Source organism: Pongo pygmaeus, chromosome 3 (genome assembly GCF_028885625.2).
Source record: "Pongo pygmaeus isolate AG05252 chromosome 3, NHGRI_mPonPyg2-v2.0_pri, whole genome shotgun sequence".
NCBI lineage: Eukaryota > Metazoa > Chordata > Mammalia > Primates > Hominidae > Pongo > Pongo pygmaeus.
Window position 1 is genome coordinate 5,015,556 of NC_072376.2, and position 21,688 is coordinate 5,037,243.

A 21,688-nucleotide genomic window follows, 5' to 3' on the forward strand; every position below is an offset into this window, starting at 1 on the left:
ACAGTTTTCAGGTCAGCAGGCCGTGCCCACTCTGGCTGACTTCTGTGGATAACCATGTCCAGCCCCTGGCAGTGTCTTTAATCTCTTGAGCCTCGGTTTCCTCATCTGTGAAGTCACAGTTGAGAGGCTGACATCTGAGTGTTATTTTCTGAATGAGAGAAAATATGTATCAAGCATCCCAGGACATTGGCTGACACCTTGTAGGCAAGTGGTCACTACAGGTTGAACATCTTGAATTTGGAAATTCGAAATGGTCCAATGAACATGTCCTTTGAGCATCATGTCAGCGCTAAAAAAGTTTTGGATTTTGGAGCATTCTAGATTTTGGATTTTTGGATTTGGGATGCTCAAGCAGTAAGTACATAATGCAAATATTCCAAAATCCACCCGCCCCCCAAAAAAAAAATCCAAATAAGAAACATTTCTGGTCCCAAGCATTTTGGAGAAGAGATCCTCAACCTGTAGTAATAAGAATAGTAATTATTACTGTATTTATAACATATCATTTTACAAACATTTATTTATTTGAGATAGCATCTCACTCTGTCACCCAGGCTGGAGTGCAATGCATGATCATGGCTCACTGCAGCCTCGACCTCCCAGGCTCTAGCAGTCCTCCCACCTCAGCCTCCCTAGCAGCTGGGACTATAGGCATGCACCATCATGCCTGGCTAATTTTTGTATTTTTTTGTAGAGATGGGAATTTGCCATGTTGCCCAGGCTGGTCTTGAGCTCCTGGCTTTAAGCAATCCTCGCACCATGGCTATTTTTATTATTATTGGAAAGAGAATTCTCTGTGAATTCTCTTTTTGTTTAAGGAATTCGCTTTTCCTTAAAGTAGCAAAGACAGATACCAATGGGCTTTCCTTTCCAAAAGACGAGAATTAAAATTACGACCAGTACTGTAAGCCCACAAGCCTAGGTTGTATTACTGTGCTGTTATGTAAGTACTAGTGTTCTCTAATGCAAGATGGAGACCTTACAGCAGAAATTTACGATTCCTGAAGGTAGATAAGATTTTCTAAACTAAAAGTTCAGGAGCTTTTACTTAAGTATTAATTTGAAGGAGAAATGTTTTAGTGAATTTGAGAGTAACCTAGTCACTGGCACAGTGCCAGTTCTTTCTTATTTCTAGGGCACAGCAGGGGTGAAGATCAGTCATTCTCTGAGGAGGGTAGTTTCTCATACTTCTTTTTAAGTGTCTAAAGATGCCATGGTGGTTAGACTTTGGACCCTTGTTTTCTTTTTTTTCGAGACGGAGTCTTGCTCTGTTGCCCAGGCTGGAGTGCAGGGTGGCGATCTTGGCTCACTGCAGCCTCTGCCTCCCGGGTTTAAGCAATTCTCCTGCCTCAGCCTCCTGAATAGCTGGGATTACAGGCACCCACCACCACACTCGGCTAATTTTTGTATTCTTAGTAGAGATGGGGTTTCATCACATTGGCCAGGCTGGTCTCGAACTCTTGACCTTGTGATCCGCCTGCCTCGGTCTCCCAAAGTGCTGGGATTGCAGGCATGAGCCACTGCGCCCAGCCCAAGGACCCTTGTTGCCTTAGCTTGTGTTTTGTGAGTGGTAGCACAGGAAACAGTGGGGACAGATGCAGGCCGTGTTAGGGGCATGTGCACGGACTGGGTCTCTCCTGATAGTGAGGGAGAGTTGAGTGATTCCACAGTGGTGTGTGGGGCTGCCATTCAGTGGTACATTTGAGGGACTTGCTCTGCCCAGAGATTCGCACGTCCTTTATCCTTTGGGAGGACATGGGGTTGGCTCTCAATGGAGTTTTGGAAGAGGTAAAGTTGGCTTTGTTGTCTGTGGACCTGTAACTTTATAAGAATGCTGGAATTGGACTCTCAGAGCTGGGGTGGGCACTGAAAGTTGTTCTGACGCGATGCCCTTGTTTTAGGTGAGGGAATGGGGACGTGGGGTCTTGGCAAGGTTGCAGAGGTGCAGGAACAAGCCAGCCTTGGATGTGAGTGGCTGTGCACCTGCGTCTTCCTCCCTTTGCCAGACTCTCTTATTTCCTGCCTGGCCTCTGCTTTCCCGTGGCCCCTGTTGGAAACCTACCTTCCCTGTTGTGTACCTTTTAGAATTCCATTAATTGTGCTCTCAATGAATTCTTATTGGAAAGGATTGGAAAGACTTGATCCTCTAAAAGCAGTGGTGGTGACAGTTTGCTCATCTTTTCGGCCCTTCTCCTGTTTGACTTTAACAAGCCTGAAGTGTCTGAAACCCCTGTGGCCGATTTCAAGGATAAGTGGTATTTGAGAGTGGAGTGATTCTTTAGCAGTATTGTTTTCTGAGGGGGTATTATTCAAAATGAAAGTAGTTTTATTTTTTAAAATGACAACTATGCAGAAAAGTCAAGCATTCCAGATTGCATATAGAAAGAGGCAACCGCTATGAACACTTTTGGTGAATGACCTTCTGCCTTTGTGTATACGTAAGCACAAGCACTCACCTTTTATGTAAAGGGATTATAGTACACCTTTGTTCTTTCATGCAGCAGTATCTCATAGAGGTTAATAAAGTAAATGGCTGTACACGTGCACTGGCCTTTTAAATGTTTGTCTGTGGATGTAGCAATACATCTGAGCATTCTTCTCTTGAACATTTAGATTGTTTTTAGATTTTGCTAAACAAACTTTTATTGAACATCCTTATGTGGTTTTTTTCATATGTGGTTTTTGATATATGTTTCTAGAAGTGGAATTAATGGATCTAAGGGGATACTCAAAAGGTTGTGCCAAGTACATGACCACCAATAGGGTTTGAAAGTGTCTGCTCAGAACCCCATCGATTCAGAGAGTAAGTTCCTTGGGGCACTGAGGAAAGGAGTCTGACCTGTACTAGTTCACAAACATTTGTTTGATTCAGCTGTTTGTCGTGCTTTTCCAGGACATGAATAATTTGTTTGACAATTCTAAAAGGAAGTTGGAATACCCTGCGTTTCAGGAATAAAAGATACTCAGTGAATCAAGCAGCTGTTTTCCAAAAGCAGCCAGCAGAGATTTTAACTTGGATGTGGACTCCTGTACAGACCTTGCCTGGTGCTGGGCCCCGTGTATCAGGTTCTGTTGCGTCTGTAGGAAGATATGAAGGACCTGGAGATGGTCCAGCCTAACGCCACACTAGGATGACAGTTTGGGAAGCCAGCCTTCTGATAGGAGTGCAAAGGAATTGGAGTTATTTAGCCTCGGGAACAAGGACGGGGGGCAGGAGGGAGGTAACTCTCTGTAAGTCCCTGAAGGAATATTGTGCAGATGGTCTGGAGTGAGTTCTCTTCTTCATCTGGTGAGAGGAAGGAGTGGGTTGAATCTGCAATGGGTGATTAGTCATTCACAAAGGACTTCTTGGCTTCAGAGATGAGTTACATAGAAAGCGATGGAGTCGCACTTTCTGGAGAGTTTACATTAAAAAAACACAACAGCCCCATACTTTGAATAGAACCTTGTTCTACTTGGAACTGTAACTGAGTAGATTTCAATTTGGGGCCTCTACTCTGTTCCGTTCCTTGTGAACATACCTCTTCTCAGCTTGTTTACAGAATCTAGGTAGTGGGAAATTGTTGCATGCTATTCATAGGAAATGGGAGAGAGAAAGAATATGAATATTAAAAAGGTCTTTAGCAGGCAGACGTGGTGTTTGAAAACTCCAGCTGGCAGTTACTAGTGTCTGATTTTGAGCAGATTTAGATTCTGAGCTTCAATTTCTGTATCTGTAAAATATAAGGTAATAGAATACGTGCCCTGAAGGATTCCTGCATGGATTGATTGACGTTCCTGTGGCAAGTGCAGAAGTGTCTAGCACAGTGCTGGGCAGATTGCAGATGCTGGGTGAATGCCGGCTTTCCTGCCACTCAGCCGCCTCTGTTGGCAGAAGGACCAGTGAGAGACACACCAGCAAGTCCTGTAGATGGTCTTAGGAGGGAGAGGCTGGGGTGGATTAGAGCCGTCAGGAACATTTAAGAAAAGAGGGGACTCGAGCACAGTCCTGAAGGCCAGGTGGGACGTAGCTTGTCCCGAGGCGTGGAGTGAGCCCCCAGCTCGTCCATATTCTAAGGCTATGGCTTCACAACCAGAGAGAGTTTCGGTCTCTGAGTTTGTTAAAAAATTGTGATGGGCCAGGCGTGGTGGCTCACGCCTGTAATCCCAGCACTTTGGGAGGCCGAGGCGGGCTGATCACGAGGTCAGGAGTTTGAGACCATCCTGGCTAACACGGTGAAACCCTGTCTGTACTAAAAATACAAAAATTAGCCGGGTGTGGTGGCGGGCGCCTGTAGTCCCAGTTACTTGGGAGGCTGAGGCAGGAGAATGGCATGAACCCAGGAGGCGGAGCTTGCAGTGAGCAGAGATTGCGCCACTGCACTCCAGCCTGGGCGACAGAGGGAGACTCCAACTCAAAAAAAAAAAAAAAAAAAAAAAAATTGTGACATGATTGGTTTTAATAAGGAGTGGATTCCATCTCTAGAGAATAATTTCTACTTTGTTTTAGAAAGTGGTTCCCAGGTGATTTGCTTTTTTAAAGTTTTCCTAGCACACAGTAGGGATATGATGAGAATGTGGGCAAGCCTCACTCGTGCACTCAGCCAGTGTGGCTCACCAGCTCGCTCTGTGATGAGTGCTGGGTGCGCCTGAGCATCTGTGTCCCAGGAGCCCACCGCCTGTGACAGGGCCATGGAATCCCAGAGTCTGCGTCTGAGGCCTGCGAGGGTTGGTGTGTGTGGAGTGTGTGGGGATAAAGGGGTGTGCAGACACTGTCTCAGACCCCTGGGGCAGCGTCTGAACAGGCCCAGTCCTGCGTGGGGGAAGGGGAATTCCATGTTGTAGTTGCTCCAGTGAGACTGCTGCACACACCGAACCTGGAGATTTGGTGTGAACTGGACAGCATGTGGCCGGGGCTGGGGAATGGATGCGTGCAGGAAAGTAAGAGAGACACATCAGGGCTGGCCTTCCAAGCCTCTTTGTAGGATGAGGTTCTCTTTTGCCGAAGACTTTACAAAGGAAAGAGGAAAAGACTGGCCACACCTGTTAATTGGAAATCCAGAATTTTCCTTCTAATGGTCATGCTAATTTCTGTGTCGCTTTTCCTTTCTTCCTTAGCCTCCTGACAGTGGACCTCCACCATTGCCAACGTCCTCCCTCCCAGAAGGTTATTATGAGGAAGCTGTGCCGCTGAGCCCCGGAAAAGCTCCAGAATACATCACATCAAGTGAGTGGCCAGCCCTGCCCAGCCATGTTGCCTTTGTGATTGGCAGGACTGTTGCAGAGCCTGTCCCCTTTCTGGGTAGGAAGGGGAACATGGCATTATAAAACACTGTGGGCCAAGTACTTTTTGAACCCAAAGAGATTGTCAGTACAGGAAAGATTTTGAGAAGGACACCGAGTGCCTCACACACAAGCCTCTCTTCCGATCGCTGTCTTCCGTGTGGCTGAAAGGTGGTGAAAGCTTATTTCTGTGGCAACAGGTATCAGCAGTGCAGAAGAAAAATGGCTGTTTGTGGTATATTTTTTGGGTGCGTGCTACAGCCCCCACTTCCTTAGTGTTTGACTTTCTTGGGCTGCACCCATCCTGCCACAATTAGAGCAGTTTCCACCAGGTTGGCTGTCGGGCCAGAAATAATTGGGTACAACACAAACAGGCGTCTCGGTCATAGATTTTTGTTTTTTTCTTTTTTGGGGGTACAATTTCTGTTAGACGATTTTTGTCTAAGCCCTGGTTCTCCTGGCCCCAGTTAGTGGTCTGTTGGTAGCACTCAGAAGTACCTGTTTGTTAGTACCCAGCTTCAAGCGCGGATGAAGCATGACATGATGTTGAATCTCCGGAATTCATTTTTGCATTGGTGGCTGTATGTCTCCTTTCAGTATCTGTCAGGCAGGGAGCTACCATCTCATAAGAAAGTTGAATACCTCAATGTATGTCAACTTATGGAATCCAGCTTGCTTTTTAAAAAAGAAAGGTAGATAAGTGGAAAGTGACAGAGCGGTTTCTGACTGTACTCAGGATGCTCCTGGTGCATTGATCTTCTGTGCGTGGTCTCTGGCCTTGTCTGTCTCCTAAGGGAAATACTCTCCTTTTCCCCAAAGTTGTTATACTGTTACCTGCCACATAGAGACTTTGCATTTCGGATCTTTCTCTCCTTGGCAGTCTACGAGCGCGGCTATTCCACCAAAGCAGGATCCGTCTTGATGATTGGAAGGAGGTTGTTACAGGAGATTCCCCTGTTGGCATGCTTCTCTGAGTGTGGAGAAGGGCTGTGGAGAAGCCAGGCCAGCTGGACTGTGTGCCCCTGAGGGCGCCAGCTGCTCCCGCTTGCCTGTCTCCTCAGCTTCTGGAGCAGTCGGGGCACAGACTGGGCTGAGTGTCAATACTTAGTTGTGCTCTGGATGAGAAAAGGGATAGTTCTGATAAGGTGGTCATGGATTTTTCGATTTTGAGAATAATTTATCAGCTCTTCAAGAAGAGAGTAGATTAATTAGAAAACAAATGTCTCGATATAACTCAGAACGTCAGTGGGTTCCTTCATTTTTAATGGCAGTGAGTAAAGACAAGTATGTTTTCTTGTTGAGGGTATTTTCTAGCATTTGGAACGTTTGTCTCTGGCCCTTCCCCTGCAATGCACTTTCAAGGCTGGAAACAGAGTGATCGTTTGATTTTGGGGGCTGTTGGTCATTTTCATTCTGAGGAGCTGCATGTAGCTGGTGGGTCACGGCCCCTTCAGTGGGGCTGTTCCTCAGCCGCTGACTCCAGAAAAAGAGGTGACCGAGGAACTCACGCCTGGGGAATGAGGAGACAGCGGTGATGGCGCACAGTGGCTTCTCCAATCACACGTCTGCCGTGGGACTCTCAGTTGATGGCCCCAGGACACAGCTGCCCCTCCCTTGAAGAGCAACAGCCGTGGGTTGACTTGTCAGCTCAGTTCAGGATCGTACCGCCTTCAGTTAGATATGAACTTTGAGATGGTTTTGTTGAACCCGTGTGGGTTATGGTCTCATCGGAGAAGCCAAACCATTTTGAATGTCATGGAGGGAAGAGTTTATTGAAGGAATGAGGGTGTGTGCAGTTGTGGAGAACTTCTTCCCTGGAAGAAGCACAGGCAGTTTCTGCTGTGTCTGGTCAGGCCGGCAGCCGGGAAGAAAGCTGGATGAGGATTAGGGAAGAGGAGGGACAGACAGATGGGAGCCTGCGTCTCTCCTGATGGCACGGGTGACCAGCAACAGCCCACGTGAGCTGCGGCAGTCCCTGTCCCCACGTCCACCTGCAGAGTCTGGGGCCACTGCTCCCCTCTGCCCTCCACATCACTCCCAGATTTCTCTCAGGGCCACCCTAGCCCGGAATCATCTAAGAAAGGGAATTTTGGGAAGTGTGATTCCAGCCTTGCTAGGCTGATAAAGTAGAAAACCACCACAGTTTATCTTTGGTCAACTTGGCACCCATGCATACATCTTTTAGCCACACTGAGTTTCCAAGTAGAGACGAGCAGCGCACGCCTGAGCCTAACGTGATTCACCATCGCCCGGGTGACGGGAAATTCCCCAACTCCCCACAGAGGAGACAGAGCCCCTTTGTCCAACATTTGGGTGACATCCATTCTCTTCTAGAGCCTGTAACCTAAATTCCCAGATAGTCATACAAGGTTGACTCCTGTTAGCCCTTCTTATGTGAGATGGTAGGGGTCTGGGAGAGGGGGGAAGAAGAATTCTTTTCTGTGTACACAGTTATATTCTTATCAAAACAAGGAAGAAAAGCCTGTAGCAGGTTCAGTCTCCACACCTGGTCAGTGTTCATGGCCAGAATTTACCACTTCCTTCTACTGCCCCTTTCGTATTCCCGCTGCCCCCAGCAGACACCTTGGTTGGTCTTGGTTTTTTTTTGTGGTGGGTGATCCAACTTCCTTTCTTGAAAGGTCTTGACCTTCAGTAGCACTTCTGTATTGGATGGTCACGACTTCATTAACTTTATTCAGAGGGTGTAAGAACACAGAGGGGCACTCAGGGGGTCTTCCAGGTCCCCTGCGTGTTCTTCCTGACTCCCACTGTGGGGTAACGGCTTCCTCACGATTGGGGTCCGTCACCTCAGCCACTGCAGGAGCCGCTTCTTTGCCTGTTACTGACACGAGCAGCCTGGTGTGGCCAGGTGGCAGCTTCTGCTTCCAGTTTAATGAAACCATTGCCATATCTTGCCCTTAGACCAGTGCAGCAGCATTTTAGGGAAGGAAAGCAAGCATTTTGTTAGTGGGTCACTGGGGGTAATAGTGAGAGGAGGCTCCTCTCGTTTCACCCCTTGATTCTTGGGCTGTGAATCTGGGCTGTGGGAGAAACAGTACCACCAAGTCAGAACATACAGTGCCAGAAGATACTCTGAAGTCTCTTGCCCCCAAGCCCACAAGGTGTCACCAGTTGGCTGGCACTATAATTGGATATTCAAAAAAAATTATTTTGACCTATTGGGTAAGTGACTTCAGCATGCTGGAGTCTGTGGCAAGATCAGTGAATTTCCTGAGCACAGACCCATTATTGTGTACTTCATTTGCTGTAAATGAGTTCCTTGGTCAGAAGCAATGGTGTGGGGATCCCATCATGGAGAATAGGACATTCTTTCAGGCCCTGTGGACCCAGAAGGCAAATTTATTTTAATGATCTCTTCATGATGGAAGTGGACCAGTGATAACAACCTGCCGTTAGGTGCCAGCTGATATCCCAGGGATGGTGTCAGGGCGTGGGGGTGGGGTAAGGAGGTTGATGTTGCCGTCTGCTGTTGGCAGGTAGGGTACTTGGAAGTACCTGGAGTCGGATTAATTTCCATGAGTGAAGTCCGTGTTGCTGAGTTCATGCATAGCCTCTATTCCTGCCATCATGTCCACATGTACATGAGCCCATTTGGACAAGAAGTCTGGGGCATGAGGCTGACTGATGTAGCTACAGTGGGCCGTGGTATTTACCCGAGTATCAAGATCCTCTTTTGCTGAGGTCTGTTTACATCGTGTGCCCATTTGTGAAGGTCTGTTGACAGCATCTTCTGCAGACCAGTTGTTTGTTACCTGTTCTTTAATCATGTTCCTCTCCATTGTCAACCATCCAACCAAACCATTAGGCAGCATTCATGAACGGTCATTGAGGGAGGAGGCAGCGCACAGGACTAAGGGCTGTTTGTTCGCTCACGTCTTCTGGAGTAGATGGAGCCTGCTGTCCCACACCCTCTTTGACTTGAGGATGGAGTGCCCCTTCATGGGTCAGAGAGCCTGTGGGCCATGCAGGGCGGCTCAGGTTTCCTCTTCTCTTGGTGTCCCATGGTGAAGCATTATGTCTCTGCCAGGGCTTCACTAGTCGAAAGTAGTTCCTCAGAAGTAACATGGTTCTCTGTAAAGGATGGTGTAGCCGTGCTCCAAACTCCCAGAGGTCCACCCTTGCCTCACCTGGGTGAGCCTGCCAGAGTGTCCATACTAACCTGCGGAGCAGTGAGGGTTTCATCAGAAAAGCAGAACCATTACAATGGGGATAGAAGACTTATTCTAGATTAGCCTTGCACACTTGCGGGAGCTGTTGAAGTCAGTGGGTGGGTGTGGCCTAAGCATCTGGTAGGACCCACCATCTGGAAGGAAAGCTGGCTGTGAAGCGCAGGAGGTCAAGGGTAAACGAAAATCCATGAGGTCAAACTGCAACTCATCTATGACTTCCTCCAGACTCAGTGACACAAGTGACCCACACAAGATGCGGGTGCCCTTGGCTCTGGAGTTGTCCAAAACACCGAAGCGGGAGAGCCTCCAGCAAGCAGCTGGGGGACCTGAGCCCATGGCTGCCCCACGCCAGCAGGGTGTGCAACGTGCCAGAGCTTCCGCAGGGCCTGGCGCCCCGTGCTGGCCTCAGGGATGGGCCTGCTGTTTTCTTCTCTCCTTCCAGGTTCCTCACAGTTTCTCCTGTAGCCAGACCATACAGAGCAATGGAAGTGGTGTTCCAGTTGGCTACGTTGACATAGCAGAAACTCACTACAATGCTCGTTGGGTGTTTTGGTTTCAGACGTAGATTTCAGTTTTATTTTCAGCTTTCTAATTCCTCTGTTTTGCCCTCTTCCCTCTCCCTCCTCCAGGGGGATTGGTTGAAATGGCATTTCTGATGTTATGGGGTGTGGGTGTGTGTGTAAATGAAATACATTATGTAATGCCGCTGGTGTTTGGAGATGAGCACTCACTTCCTCAGGCCCCGATGTTGGATGGTCACGTGCACAGGTAGTTACACCTGCTTCTAGAGTTTCAGGTTCACAGGGAGCTATCTTGTGTCCCTCATTTTATCCTCACAGTAACTCTCAGAGAGACAAGACTATCTTAAAGACACTGAGTCTCAAATAAGTTCAGTGACTTACTATATTCCTCTAGAGTGAGATCTCGGACTTAGACTGGCCATTTTCAAACATAAGTTAGATCTCTGCTCTATTCACTGCCTTCTCGTGGCTTCCCATCCCACTCAAAAGTTAAAGCCAAAGTTCGTCTCAGGGCTTCTCTCCTCGTCCCTTTACCTACCACCTGTTCCTCCCCTGCTCACTGCCCTCCACCCCCACCCCCAGCCCCTTTTACATGGTCACAGCAGCATGGAAGAGTGGAGAATCTGTGATGCAGAAGAAGAGTCATTGTTCAAAACTTCGTGACCCTGAAATAGCTCTTGTATTTTGATCCTGTAAGAATCTCAAGTAGAAAAGTGTTGAATGATATTGCCAAAGTGAGGATGTGAGATGGAGAACCTTTCTCTGCACTCCAAATGCCTTGCCTTCCATAGAGTTGTGTGGGGCAACTGGAAGGATCGCGGGGAAAGCCCTTTGTGAGTCTGAAAATGCTAGAGACAGCTGCGAGGCACCATTATCATTCTTACGAAATGACATTGAGACCTGAAGGAACAGCTCCAGAAAGTAGCCATACTTCATCATTATGTTATTTGGACACATCCCTACTCTCCAATAGCCCATTTGTCATCTCTTTCCCCCTCACCCGAGTGTGAGAAGAGGGCCAAGGCTTTTGTCTGTTTTGCATCTGGCAGGTAATATGTGCTCAATAAACACTTAACTGAGTAGATGAAGGCTGTGCTTTTTCCACTCCTTTCCTTTGTTGATTTTTCTATGCTGAATTTCCATTCAAGTTTTTTTTTTTTTAAATTGTGAAACATCTAATATTGTGCTTGCTTAGCCTTGTGCCCAGAACTAGAACTCCAAGAGAAATGAGGGCCACAGCTCCTGCCCTAGAGGAGCCGTGTTTTCTGCCAGCCTCTCACTCTCCCCTCCCTCTGAAAAGTGAGGTCAGAAACCAAGAGAGAGGCCTGATGGGTCTCCTGCTTATGGCCTCAGCAAAGCCAGTGCATTGAAACGAAAAGGCAGGGTTTGCGTGGCCCTCCAGTCCCCTTGACAACACTTGCTTGTCACTTAACCTTTGTCTGTGGTTTGTGTGCCTTTTAAAGATAGATTCTTGTGTCATTTGGGTGGAGAGAAGGCATGGCCCCTTGGAAAGTCGTGACGCCCTAACCGCCTTCTCAGGGCACCGTTCCTGGCTCTGATGTGCCTGATGTGCAGTGTGTATGGTATTGCCATTGCTTTTATGCAGTTTTTTTCTGGAATGAACATTTTACAGTTAAAAATAGTAGTTTACTGGAGTGTTCCTTAATTTCATCAGAACGACACTATGATAGCAATTCCTGCCCATGAAACTAGTTTCTGGTGAAGAAGAGTGTGGTGGTGAATTTGAAGTGTGAAGTTGACTAGATTAGGGGGACCTAGGGAACTGGTGAAGCATTATTTTTGGGTGTATCTGTGAGGTGTTTGTGTCTCAGTGGCCCACACGGGGAAGACCCACCCTCAGTGTAGGCAGCACCATCTGATCGGCTGGAGGCCCAGAGAGAACAGAAACAGAGGAAAGGCACGTGGGCCTCTCTTTTCCCTGAGCTGGGAGACATCTTTCTCCCTTGGACGTCAGAACTTCAGGCATCCCGGCCTTGGGACCCCAGGACTTATACCAGCACCACTGCCCTCCCGTACTTGCCCACCTCCTGGATTCTCAGACCTTCCTCTCAGATGGACAGTTTCACCATCTGCCTCCCTTGTGCTGAGGCTTTTGGACTCGGACTGAGCCATGCTATGAGCATCCCAGGGTCTCTAGCTGGTAGACGGCTTGTTGTGGGATTTCTCAGTCTCCATAATTGCATGAGCCATTCCCCCTAATAAATCATCTCCCTATCCTCCCTCCCTCCCTCCCTCCCTCCCACTTACCCATCTACCTGTTCACTCCCTCCCTCCCTCCCTCCCTCCCTCCCTCCCTTCCTTCCTTCCCTCCTTCCTTCCGTCCCTCCTTCCTTCCCTCCCTCCCTCCGTCCACTCACTCACCCATCCACCTGTCCATCCATCCATACATTGATCCATCTGTCTGCCTGAGCATCTGTCTATCCATCCATCTATCTAATCTGTCAATCTCCTATGGCTTCTATTTTCCTGGAGAGTCCTGACTGATACAAAGAGCATTTCCTAATCAACAACATCCTTTCAACAGAGTTCACACGGTTCTGTTGTTGGCCCTTTGGTCTGCTGCCTTACTCTACACAAAGTGTAGACATCTGAAAGGGATGGGCCTGATGGTATCTAATCAATGCCCCCACTGAGTACCCCTGAAATAAAACCTTCCTGTTCATCTCTCTGTGAATACCTGGACCACTTAGTACAAGACTAGAAGGCAATCAGGAATTCTTTTCCCTGCTCCCCATTTCTGAGTCCTTCATAATTTTCCACAAAACATTCATTACCTCTTAATGTAATCCAAAACCCCAGGCCCCCAGATGGTGAACTTCTCAAAGTCCTAGACCACAGCTCTGGCTGGTGGAGCTACCAAACAATATCCTGAGTGAGAGTCTCTTCTCTTGATTGGGTCATCACTAAGAATACTTTCCGGAGAGTTCTCTTGATTAGGTCATCGCTAAGCATACTTTCTGGAGAGGTCTCTTGATTGGGACACCGCTAAGCATACTTTCTGGAGAGTTCTCTTGATGGGGACACCGCTAAGCATACTTTCTGGAGAGTTCTCTTGATGGGGACACCGCTAAGCATACTTTCCGGAGAGTTCTCTTGATTAGGTCATCGCTAAGCATACTTTCTGGAGAGTTCTCTTGATTAAGTCATCGCTAAGCATACTTCCTGGAGAGTTCTCTTGATGGGGACACCGCTAAGCATACTTTCCGGAGAGTTCTCTTGATTGGGATACCGCTAAGCATACTTTCTGGAGCATTCTCTTGATTGGGTCGTCGCTAAGCATACTTTCCGGAGAGTTCTCTTGATTGGGACACCACTAAGCATACTTTCCGGAGAGTTCTCTTGATTGGGTCACCGCTAAGCATACTTTCCAGGGAGTTCTCTTGACTGGGACACTGCTAAGCATACTCTGGAGAGTTCTTTTGATTGGGACACCGCTAAGCATACTTTCCGGAGAGTTCTCTTGATTGAGTCATTGCTAAGCATACTTTCCGGAGAGTTCATTATCCATTACACTCAGTGACTTCTGGCTGTTCCTTGTTTGCTGCTAAGTTGGCTGGTTTTTCTAAAAATGGGTCTGTCATTTCTACACTCTTAGAAGAAGGCAAGACAGTGAACTTAACTGTCTTTTTCATAGCTGTAGACCTCAACTTATTCCCAAGGATGAAAGGGCTACTAGAACATAGTTAACTTTTTCCATTTAAAATCAAAAGGCCTGGGTTCACATTTCAGTCCTGTCATTCACCAAGCCTATGCTCCTGGATGAATCTCGTAGTCTTTGAGCCTCATTCTTTCTTTTCTCTGAATAAGACTAATGTCTTATGTGCCCCATCTCCAAGTGGCTGGGAGGTCCGGTGAGATGGTGGATGTGAGAAACCTTTGTAAATTTGGAGCAGGCGTGGCTTTTCATGGCTTTATCCTAGCACCTGCTATGTAAATATAGATAATTTTTAAAAAGTGCCTAGCATAGAGTAGAGCTCACAACATATTTGTCGAATGAGTGAAATCAAAGATAGTTTTCCCATTTATAACTAATTGACTCATTAAATCTTTACTTCATTATTTACTGAACTTGATGTTCCAGCAAGTGGGCCGAGCCCTGAGGGCTGTGTGGTCCTCCACGCCACTATGAGAATAATCTTTCTGAAATAAAGCTAGGATGATGTCCATGGCCCCTCCAGAACCCCTCAGTTTACGTTGGATCGTAGCACAGCACGCGATCTGCGGTCTGGCCTCTGCCCATCTTCTCATTCCATATTCCATCGTTTCCTTCCACATACCCTTGTTCTAGCCACGCTCACTGTTTTAAAAACCTTCTTGTTGTAAAATACATTTACCAGAAAGTGCATAAAATATGAGTATATGCTCAATGATTTATCATAAAGAAGCCATCTGTGTAACCACCATGCAGGTCAAGGGTAGAACACTGTCAGCCCCTGAAGCCCCCTGCCCCTTCCTAGCACAGCCAAGGGTAACCACGGACTTCGCTTTGTGGCCTCGCTCACGTCCTGTCCAGAAGCTGAAAGGACCCGCTGCGCCTTGGCAGCATTTGATGCTTGTGAGTGCTTTCGCTCATCGCGTCTCTCCTTCTCAGACTTTTTCCTCTGGTTGGCAACAGCTTGTCTCAAGGCCTGGCTCTAAAGTGATGCCTTCTCTGCCGTCTTCCCTGTGCCCCTGCATGTGCTGCCCCCTCGTGCCCGGCTCCATGACAGGTTGCATTTTGCCCTAGATTGTAAAGATCTTGCCCCCCCCTCCCCGTGCCATCCAGCAGAGCTTTGGCAGCAGGGGGAGTGCCCTACCATGCCCGGCTAGCTTTTTACTTTTTATAGAGATAGGGTCTCACCATGTTGCCCAGGCTTGGTCTTGAACTCCTGGGCTCAAGTGATTCGCCCGCCTTGGCCTCCTAAAGGGCTGGGATTACAGGTGTGAACCACCCCACCTGGCCTCCTGGACGACTTTTCATTGTTGAAAATTCAACTTAAACTTTAAATCTTTCTGTTCCTCCCTGCTAGTATTGAATCTTTGCAAGGAAATTATAAGACAAACATGATTACTGAGTACAACCTAAACTCCAATTTCTAGCAAGTAAAAATATGAGTTCTCCTCTGTGTAGACTGCCATTTTTGGCACTTCTGCTACATTGCACAGTATTGCAACTGCATTGGCCATTGTTCTCCTTATCTCTCATTCATTTATCATTTAGGTGTTCATCCCTTAAGTATGTTTTGAAAAAGAAACGTGTTCCAGATGATTCTGGGGGCTGAGGGGAATTCAGAGATGAATCAGATCCTGTCTCAGGGAGCTTATCATCCAGCACAGCTGAAAGTAATGAGAGGAATGACGGGCGCTGGTATTTAGGAAGCGCTTTTACTATGCCATTCGCCTTTCCAAGGGCTTTGCCAGTATAATTTAAAGGCATTTAACAGCGCTTCCTTTTACAGTTATTTGGGCACTTGCCCTGTGCCAGGTACTTTGTTAGGTGACGGGAAGATCACCACCAATGAGATGGTCTCCTTTTCTTCAGCGGGCTTACAGCCTGCAGTGGGGGCCAGTGTTGAGGTGCACTGCGATCCGCTCTGTGTTGGGCCACGTGGAGGCTCAGAGGAAGGGCATTTGACCCAGTGTATTAGTCTGCTTAAGCTGCAGTGACAAATGCCACCATTGGGGGGCTTCCACAGCAGAAGTTCGTCAGTCCTGGAGTCCAGGTTAGACTGCCAGCACGGTTGGGTTCTGGTGAGGCCTCTTCCTGGCTTTTAGATGGCTAAGTCCTCACTGTGTCCTCACATGATGGGGACAGAGCTCTTTCTCTCTCTCTCTCTTCTTATAAGACCACCAGACCTATGGGTTTAGGACCCCACCCTTAGGACCTCATTTAACTTTAGTAACCTCCTAAAAGTCCTATCTCTACATACAGTCATTATGGTTAGAGCTTCAACACTTGAATTTCCGGCGAGACACAGTTCAGTCCATAGCACCCAGCTTTGGTGATTCAGGGAGGGTTTGCCAGAGGAGGTGTCAGGAAGTTAAACCCCAAAAGATGAGAGCATTTACCAGGCAAAGGCAGGAGGGCGAGTGGATGGACAGGAAGCTTGCTAGAGGGTGTGGCACATGCAGGACCCTGCGGTGGCAGAGGCGTGATGTGTTTGGGAAACTGTCTGTCACAGCAGTATACGTGCCAGTGTGTCACGGCGTGAGGTGGGCACCATTAGAAGGACAGGTGTACATTTCTGTCAAAGTTCCAAGGATGCCCCAGAAGGGAGAGGTGGCCACTGGTCACATATTGAGTGTCAGGGATGTTGTGCACGTGGGGATGCCAGCAGGGAGAAGCAGATTGCAGCCTCGGGAGGACTTTGACATAAAGGTGTGGATGTGGGAGGGCAAGGGACCTCCGTGGGCAAGAGTTCCGTGTGGCAGAACACACTGCAGAATGAGGATGGCGCTCGTCCGGCAAGAATGTGGCAAGGAGTCAGTGTCGGGTCAGCGTGGGGTCCCGTCCATATGAAACAGTCTAGAAACAGTTTTTATAAACACAAAATTTGTAGGCACTTCACCTTGTCGTTGAGTTTCCACTACCCAAGTCTTAGCATTATTTTTTTGTCTTTGTTTTTGTTTTTTCCCTTAAGGAGCAGAAGTCCCTTTCTCATTCAGTTACTTGGTGATTAAAAATACGATGATGTGCTCTTGAGCCCATGGGTAAACTTCAAGGTAAAGAAGTCCTTTATTACCAGTGTATGTTTATTTTTTACAGATTATGATTCTGATGCGATGAGCAGCTCTTATGAGTCGTATGATGAAGAGGAGGAGGACGGGAAGGGGAAGAAAACCCGGCACCAGTGGCCCTCCGAGGAGGCCTCCATGGACCTGGTCAAGGACGCCAAAATCTGTGCCTTCCTGCTGCGGAAGAAGCGGTTCGGCCAGTGGACCAAGTTGCTCTGCGTCATCAAAGACACCAAACTGCTGGTAAGACATTTGGAATCGCTTGCATTTTTTGTAAGATTGCTGCACTCAGAAGCCATGGCGTTTATATCCAGTCACCATTAACATCAGCTGTGCAGGAAGGGCAGCGCTCAGGCCTCAGCCAGGTGCCCTGAGCTCGCCGCAGTCCCATGACGGGGGCCCCCACGCGCCATCAGGGAGCACTCGCCCGTGTTGTGTGCTCAAGGTTGCTGGTTTCCCAGCTCCAAAAGCAGCCAGCGGACAAAATCATTCCCATTCCCGGGCAGTGCCTGTGGTTTGCGTCTGTGGAAATGCACAAGATTTTAACTTGCCAGGAGTTGCAAGATGGATTTTCTCATTTGTAGTGAGTCAGTGGATTCCTCAAAGCCAGCTCATAGAAGTGGGACGGGGAGCAGCCAGGAAAGGAAATTCTTTTGGAAAGCTTGGGGCCAATTCTCTCTCTCTTTTTTTTTTTTTTTTAAATTTGAGAAGCAGAACAGGAAGACAAGTAAGGAACAGAGAAGCAGGGAAGGGGAGAACCTGGACCTTGCTGTGGGGTTATTCTAGTGGAGGCCCCAGCAGGAAGGCTGCATTCCGGGAGGACGGTGTGGCATCCCTTCCTCCTCCTCACTCCCTCTCCACCTTCCTTCTTTTTCCTCCTGCTGTTTTTTAGAAACCATGGTTGGTTATTAGAATTATGAACTTTTAAGAGTATGTTTTTGCCTTTTGTTCTTCCTTCAGATTAACCTTGGGGGAAACATTGCTCAAAATTATATCATTAATTAGAAAACGAGAATTTATGTTTCTGTAGAGCACTCTAGTGGAGCAGATAATCCTTTTTTTTATCTTTTTTTTTTTGTAAATCCAGGTTTCATCTTTGAATTGTGGGAATCTTTTTTTTTTTTTTACTAAGTTCCTAGGATATTATATATTTTTTAATGTTTTTGTTCAGTTTTTTACAACAGAGTACATATTTTTTCCATAAGTGTGGCCTGAATTTCTCCCAGATTTAGAATGTGCCAAAAATGATACCATGGGGAATATTAAAAAATGAAAAAAAGAAGATTAATGTGGTCCTTATTTACAGTCTGATATAATGGCTACAAGATGTGGATATATTATATAAATGTTTTAGAAATACATAATCAACTTTCATTTAAAAGAGAAGCTTCCAAATCCAGTGAGGGAAGCTTTGCAGTTGTGCGTAGGGATTAGCAGTTTGGGGTTCTGAGTCCCTGGTCCCTCTCCTCTGCCCTTCTCTCCCTCACCCCCTGACTTCTTCCCCCCTCCCCTGCTTTGTCTTCCATTTGGGCCCCTACCAGCTTTCCCCCTTCAAAACCAGGATGATAATACCTACTACTAAGAGTAGTTGTGAATAAGAAGAAATTAGTGGAAAAGCAGGTGAAAGCACTGTTTGGTCAAATGCAGAATCAAAGTTACTTACTTTTATTATGAAGCTTTTTTCCTTTCAAAAATAACCTATCATTCAGGACCCAGATGACCCCCATTGGCATAAAAAATAATGAACAGTGATAAAAGCAAATACTTTCCAAGTTTAAACAGCACAGAAAAGAAAAAGCCATGTTCTTCCCCTAAATGTTCCCAGTCTGTCTTCCCACAAGTTACCGCCATTAACAGCTTTTTTTGTTTCTCCTTCTGGAAGTTGTTCCTTTTGTGCTCAGGTAGCTCTGGGGTGGGTACTGTGATGTACCCAGATTCCCGCTTCAGGACTGAAGTTCGCATTTCCTTGGCAGGGCTGGTGAGCCCACCTCGGGGACTGTCTGCATTGAAGAGGGGCCTAGAGCCCAAGGCCGAGCTCCTTCCCCAGGGGTCTGCATTCAGTGTGTGTGTGTGTGTGTGTGTGTGTGTGTGTGTGTGTGTGTGGGAGGTATAGACCCAGACTCACTGGGCAGCTCTGATGGGGCCTTCCAGCCCCAGAGCGCTCATGGTGGTATCCCTGAGGCCACTCAAACTGCGTGTCTTTGCCCACCCCACTCCTCCCTCTTCTTGTTCCTGGTGTTGTCTTCAGGACGCCCATTCATAAACCTCCTGCATGCTGCTGTCTACTGTAGAGGCGGCTTCCCAGGAAATCCTGCCTGCTAAGACTGCCAGATTGCAGCCTGTCTTATTGCTGATAGCTTATCTCTTGTGAGGCATTTAACTTAAGGAAAAATATGTTATAAAGTTCCCTTTCTGAAATGATAAGCGTTTGAGATGGGGGGTATGCTAATTACCTGATCTGATCGCTATACATTTTCTGTATCAAAGCATCACTCTGTACCCTATAAATATGTACAGTTATTACATGTCGATTAAAAAGGTTTACACAATTTAAAATCAAAAAATAAAATTCCCTTTCTGATTCCTTACCATTGTACAATTAGTTGCCTTTCACCTTTCTTTTTATACATACTCAAAATGCAGAAAATCTCAAATGGTCAACATTCATAAAAATCTGAGGTTAGTTGAGATATTTTTTTCTTCCTTTTCAGATCAGTTCAGTTTTTAAAAAGGGGATGTATTTCTTATCTGTGTACTTCAAAGTCCTGGATTTAGAAGAGCAAAACAGGAAGGCCAGGCGCTGTGGCTCAGGCCCGTAGTCCCAGCACTTTGGGAGGCTGAGGTGGGCGGATCATGAGGTCAGGAGTTCAAGACCAGCCTGGCCAATCTGGTGAAACCCTGTCTCTACTAAAAATACAAAAATTAGCCGGGTGTGGTGGCGCACGCCTGTAGTCCCAGTTACTCGGGAGGCTGAGGCAAAAGACTCGCTTGAACCCGGGAGGGGGAGGTTGCAGTGAGCCAAGATCGTGCCACTGAACTCCAGCCTAGGCAGCAGAGAGAGACTTCATCTCAAACACACACACACACACACACACACACACACACACACACACACACACACACACACACACACACACACACACACACACACACACACACACACACACACACACACACACACACACACACACACACCCCAAAAAACAAACCAGGAAAGGACTCTAGAAATCACTTCTGAAAATAGCTATCTATTCATTTCTTCCTTCATCAGTGAATGTTTAGAGTCAAGATGCAGGCTCTGCACGTGCACAACTGGGGCTGGAGTCCTGGTCTGTCACTTTTCAGGTTGCCTGACTCTTTAGGCAGGTGACTTAACCAGCTGCACCTCGGTTTCATAATCTGCAGAATGAGCCACCATGCTGATTGAGGTGCTTGAAATGCCTCATATGATGTTGACATTCAGCACTTGGTAGCAAATGTTATTGTTGCTAATAACTTAATTCCATAAAATAATAATAACTGCAAAACACATTTTGCAAATGAGGAAACAGACTCAGGAAGTTTAAGAAACTCCCTGGGACGCAGATAAATTAGTAGCAGATCTAGGACCCAGATCTGCCCTCTTGGACTGTTAGGAGGTATGCTTTGGCCCCAAGTAGTACAGGTAAACAAACAGCGGTAGGGGAAACTTTGGACAAGGATTGATTCTCAGTTTTACAGATAAAGATTAAGCAAGACCCATTTGAGTTAAGTCTCAGTTCTAACCTTACCGGTCGAAATCTTTAGAGTGAATGTCAGTTGTGTAGATGGATCAGCTTTGTATATTATGTATTGATATTATCCTCTTACTAAAATAATTTATGTCTTTCAGAAAGAGAAGATGAGATAGGCAGATAACAAGCAATATAGGTTGTTAAATAAAGTATCCAAATTATTACATTTTCTCTCATTAGGGCTGTGGAGTTGCAACAAATCTAGTAGTATATTTTATATATTATTCACATAAAAATGTATTTTATATATACATTTAAATAAACATTTATGTTAAATATATATTTATGTGTGTGTGTTGGGTTTTTTTTGTTTTGTTTTGTTTTTCTTTGTTTGTTGGAGACAGAGTCTTTGTCACCCAGGATGGAGTGCAGTGGTGCTATTATGGCTCACTGCAGCCTCAGGCTCCCAGGCTCAAGGGATCCTTCTGCCTCAGCCTCCCAAGCAGCTGGGACTATAGGAATGCGCCACCATGCCTGGCTAATTTGTTATGTTTTTGGTAGAGATGGGGTTTCTTCATGTTGCCCAGGCTGGTCTTGAACTCCTGGGCTCAAGTGATCCACCTGCCTCAGCCTCTCAAAGTGTTGGGATTACAGGCGTGAGCCATCGTGCCCAGCCTATGTTTTTATTTATGTAAATACATTCATGTAATTTAATGAAGAAGCTCCACTGGATCATAAACTGTATCAGAGTAGGGACTTTTGGTGTTTGTTGAATCCTGCGATAGATGCTCAGTAAGTTTTTCTGAATCAGTGAATGGGTGTACTTTTTCACACTTGGAGGCGAAGTGTCTGTGAAGAGCACTGTGTGTGTGTGTGTGTGTGTGTGAACCTGCTCATCTGCAGATTCAGACCTTCAGATTCCTTGCCCGCACTCATGTTTTCATGATGCTACAACTTCCTCAGTGTTTCTGTTTGAACTCCCTTATAATATCAGTTGATTTGTTGTGTTGAATGCAGTGCTATAAAAGTTCCAAGGACCAGCAGCCTCAGATGGAACTGCCACTCCAAGGCTGTAACATTACGTACATCCCGAAAGACAGCAAAAAGAAGAAGCATGAGCTGAAGATTACTCAGCAGGGCACGGACCCGCTTGTTCTTGCCGTCCAGAGCAAGGAGCAGGCCGAGCAGTGGCTGAAGGTAGGTTGTCTGCTGTGTTTCACAGCCATTTCAGTTCATGTGCCTTTCTGAGATCCATTTTAATTTTTAT

The 21,688-nt window shown here is 46.8% G+C and overlaps 1 protein-coding gene across 8 annotated transcripts in view; it reads left to right on the forward strand.

Moving 5' to 3' along the window:
- Positions 1 to 21,688, forward strand: part of AFAP1 (actin filament associated protein 1) — a 179,911-nt gene that overhangs the window by 78,082 nt on the left and 80,141 nt on the right. For all 8 annotated transcript variants that reach the window (XM_054484910.2, XM_054484904.2, XM_054484908.2 and 5 more), the window contains exons 4-6: positions 5,098 to 5,206; positions 16,740 to 16,951; positions 21,439 to 21,618. In XM_054484910.2, the coding sequence (XP_054340885.1) occupies positions 5,098 to 5,206; positions 16,740 to 16,951; positions 21,439 to 21,618 (501 nt within the window). The remainder of the gene's footprint in view (positions 1 to 5,097; positions 5,207 to 16,739; positions 16,952 to 21,438; positions 21,619 to 21,688) is intronic.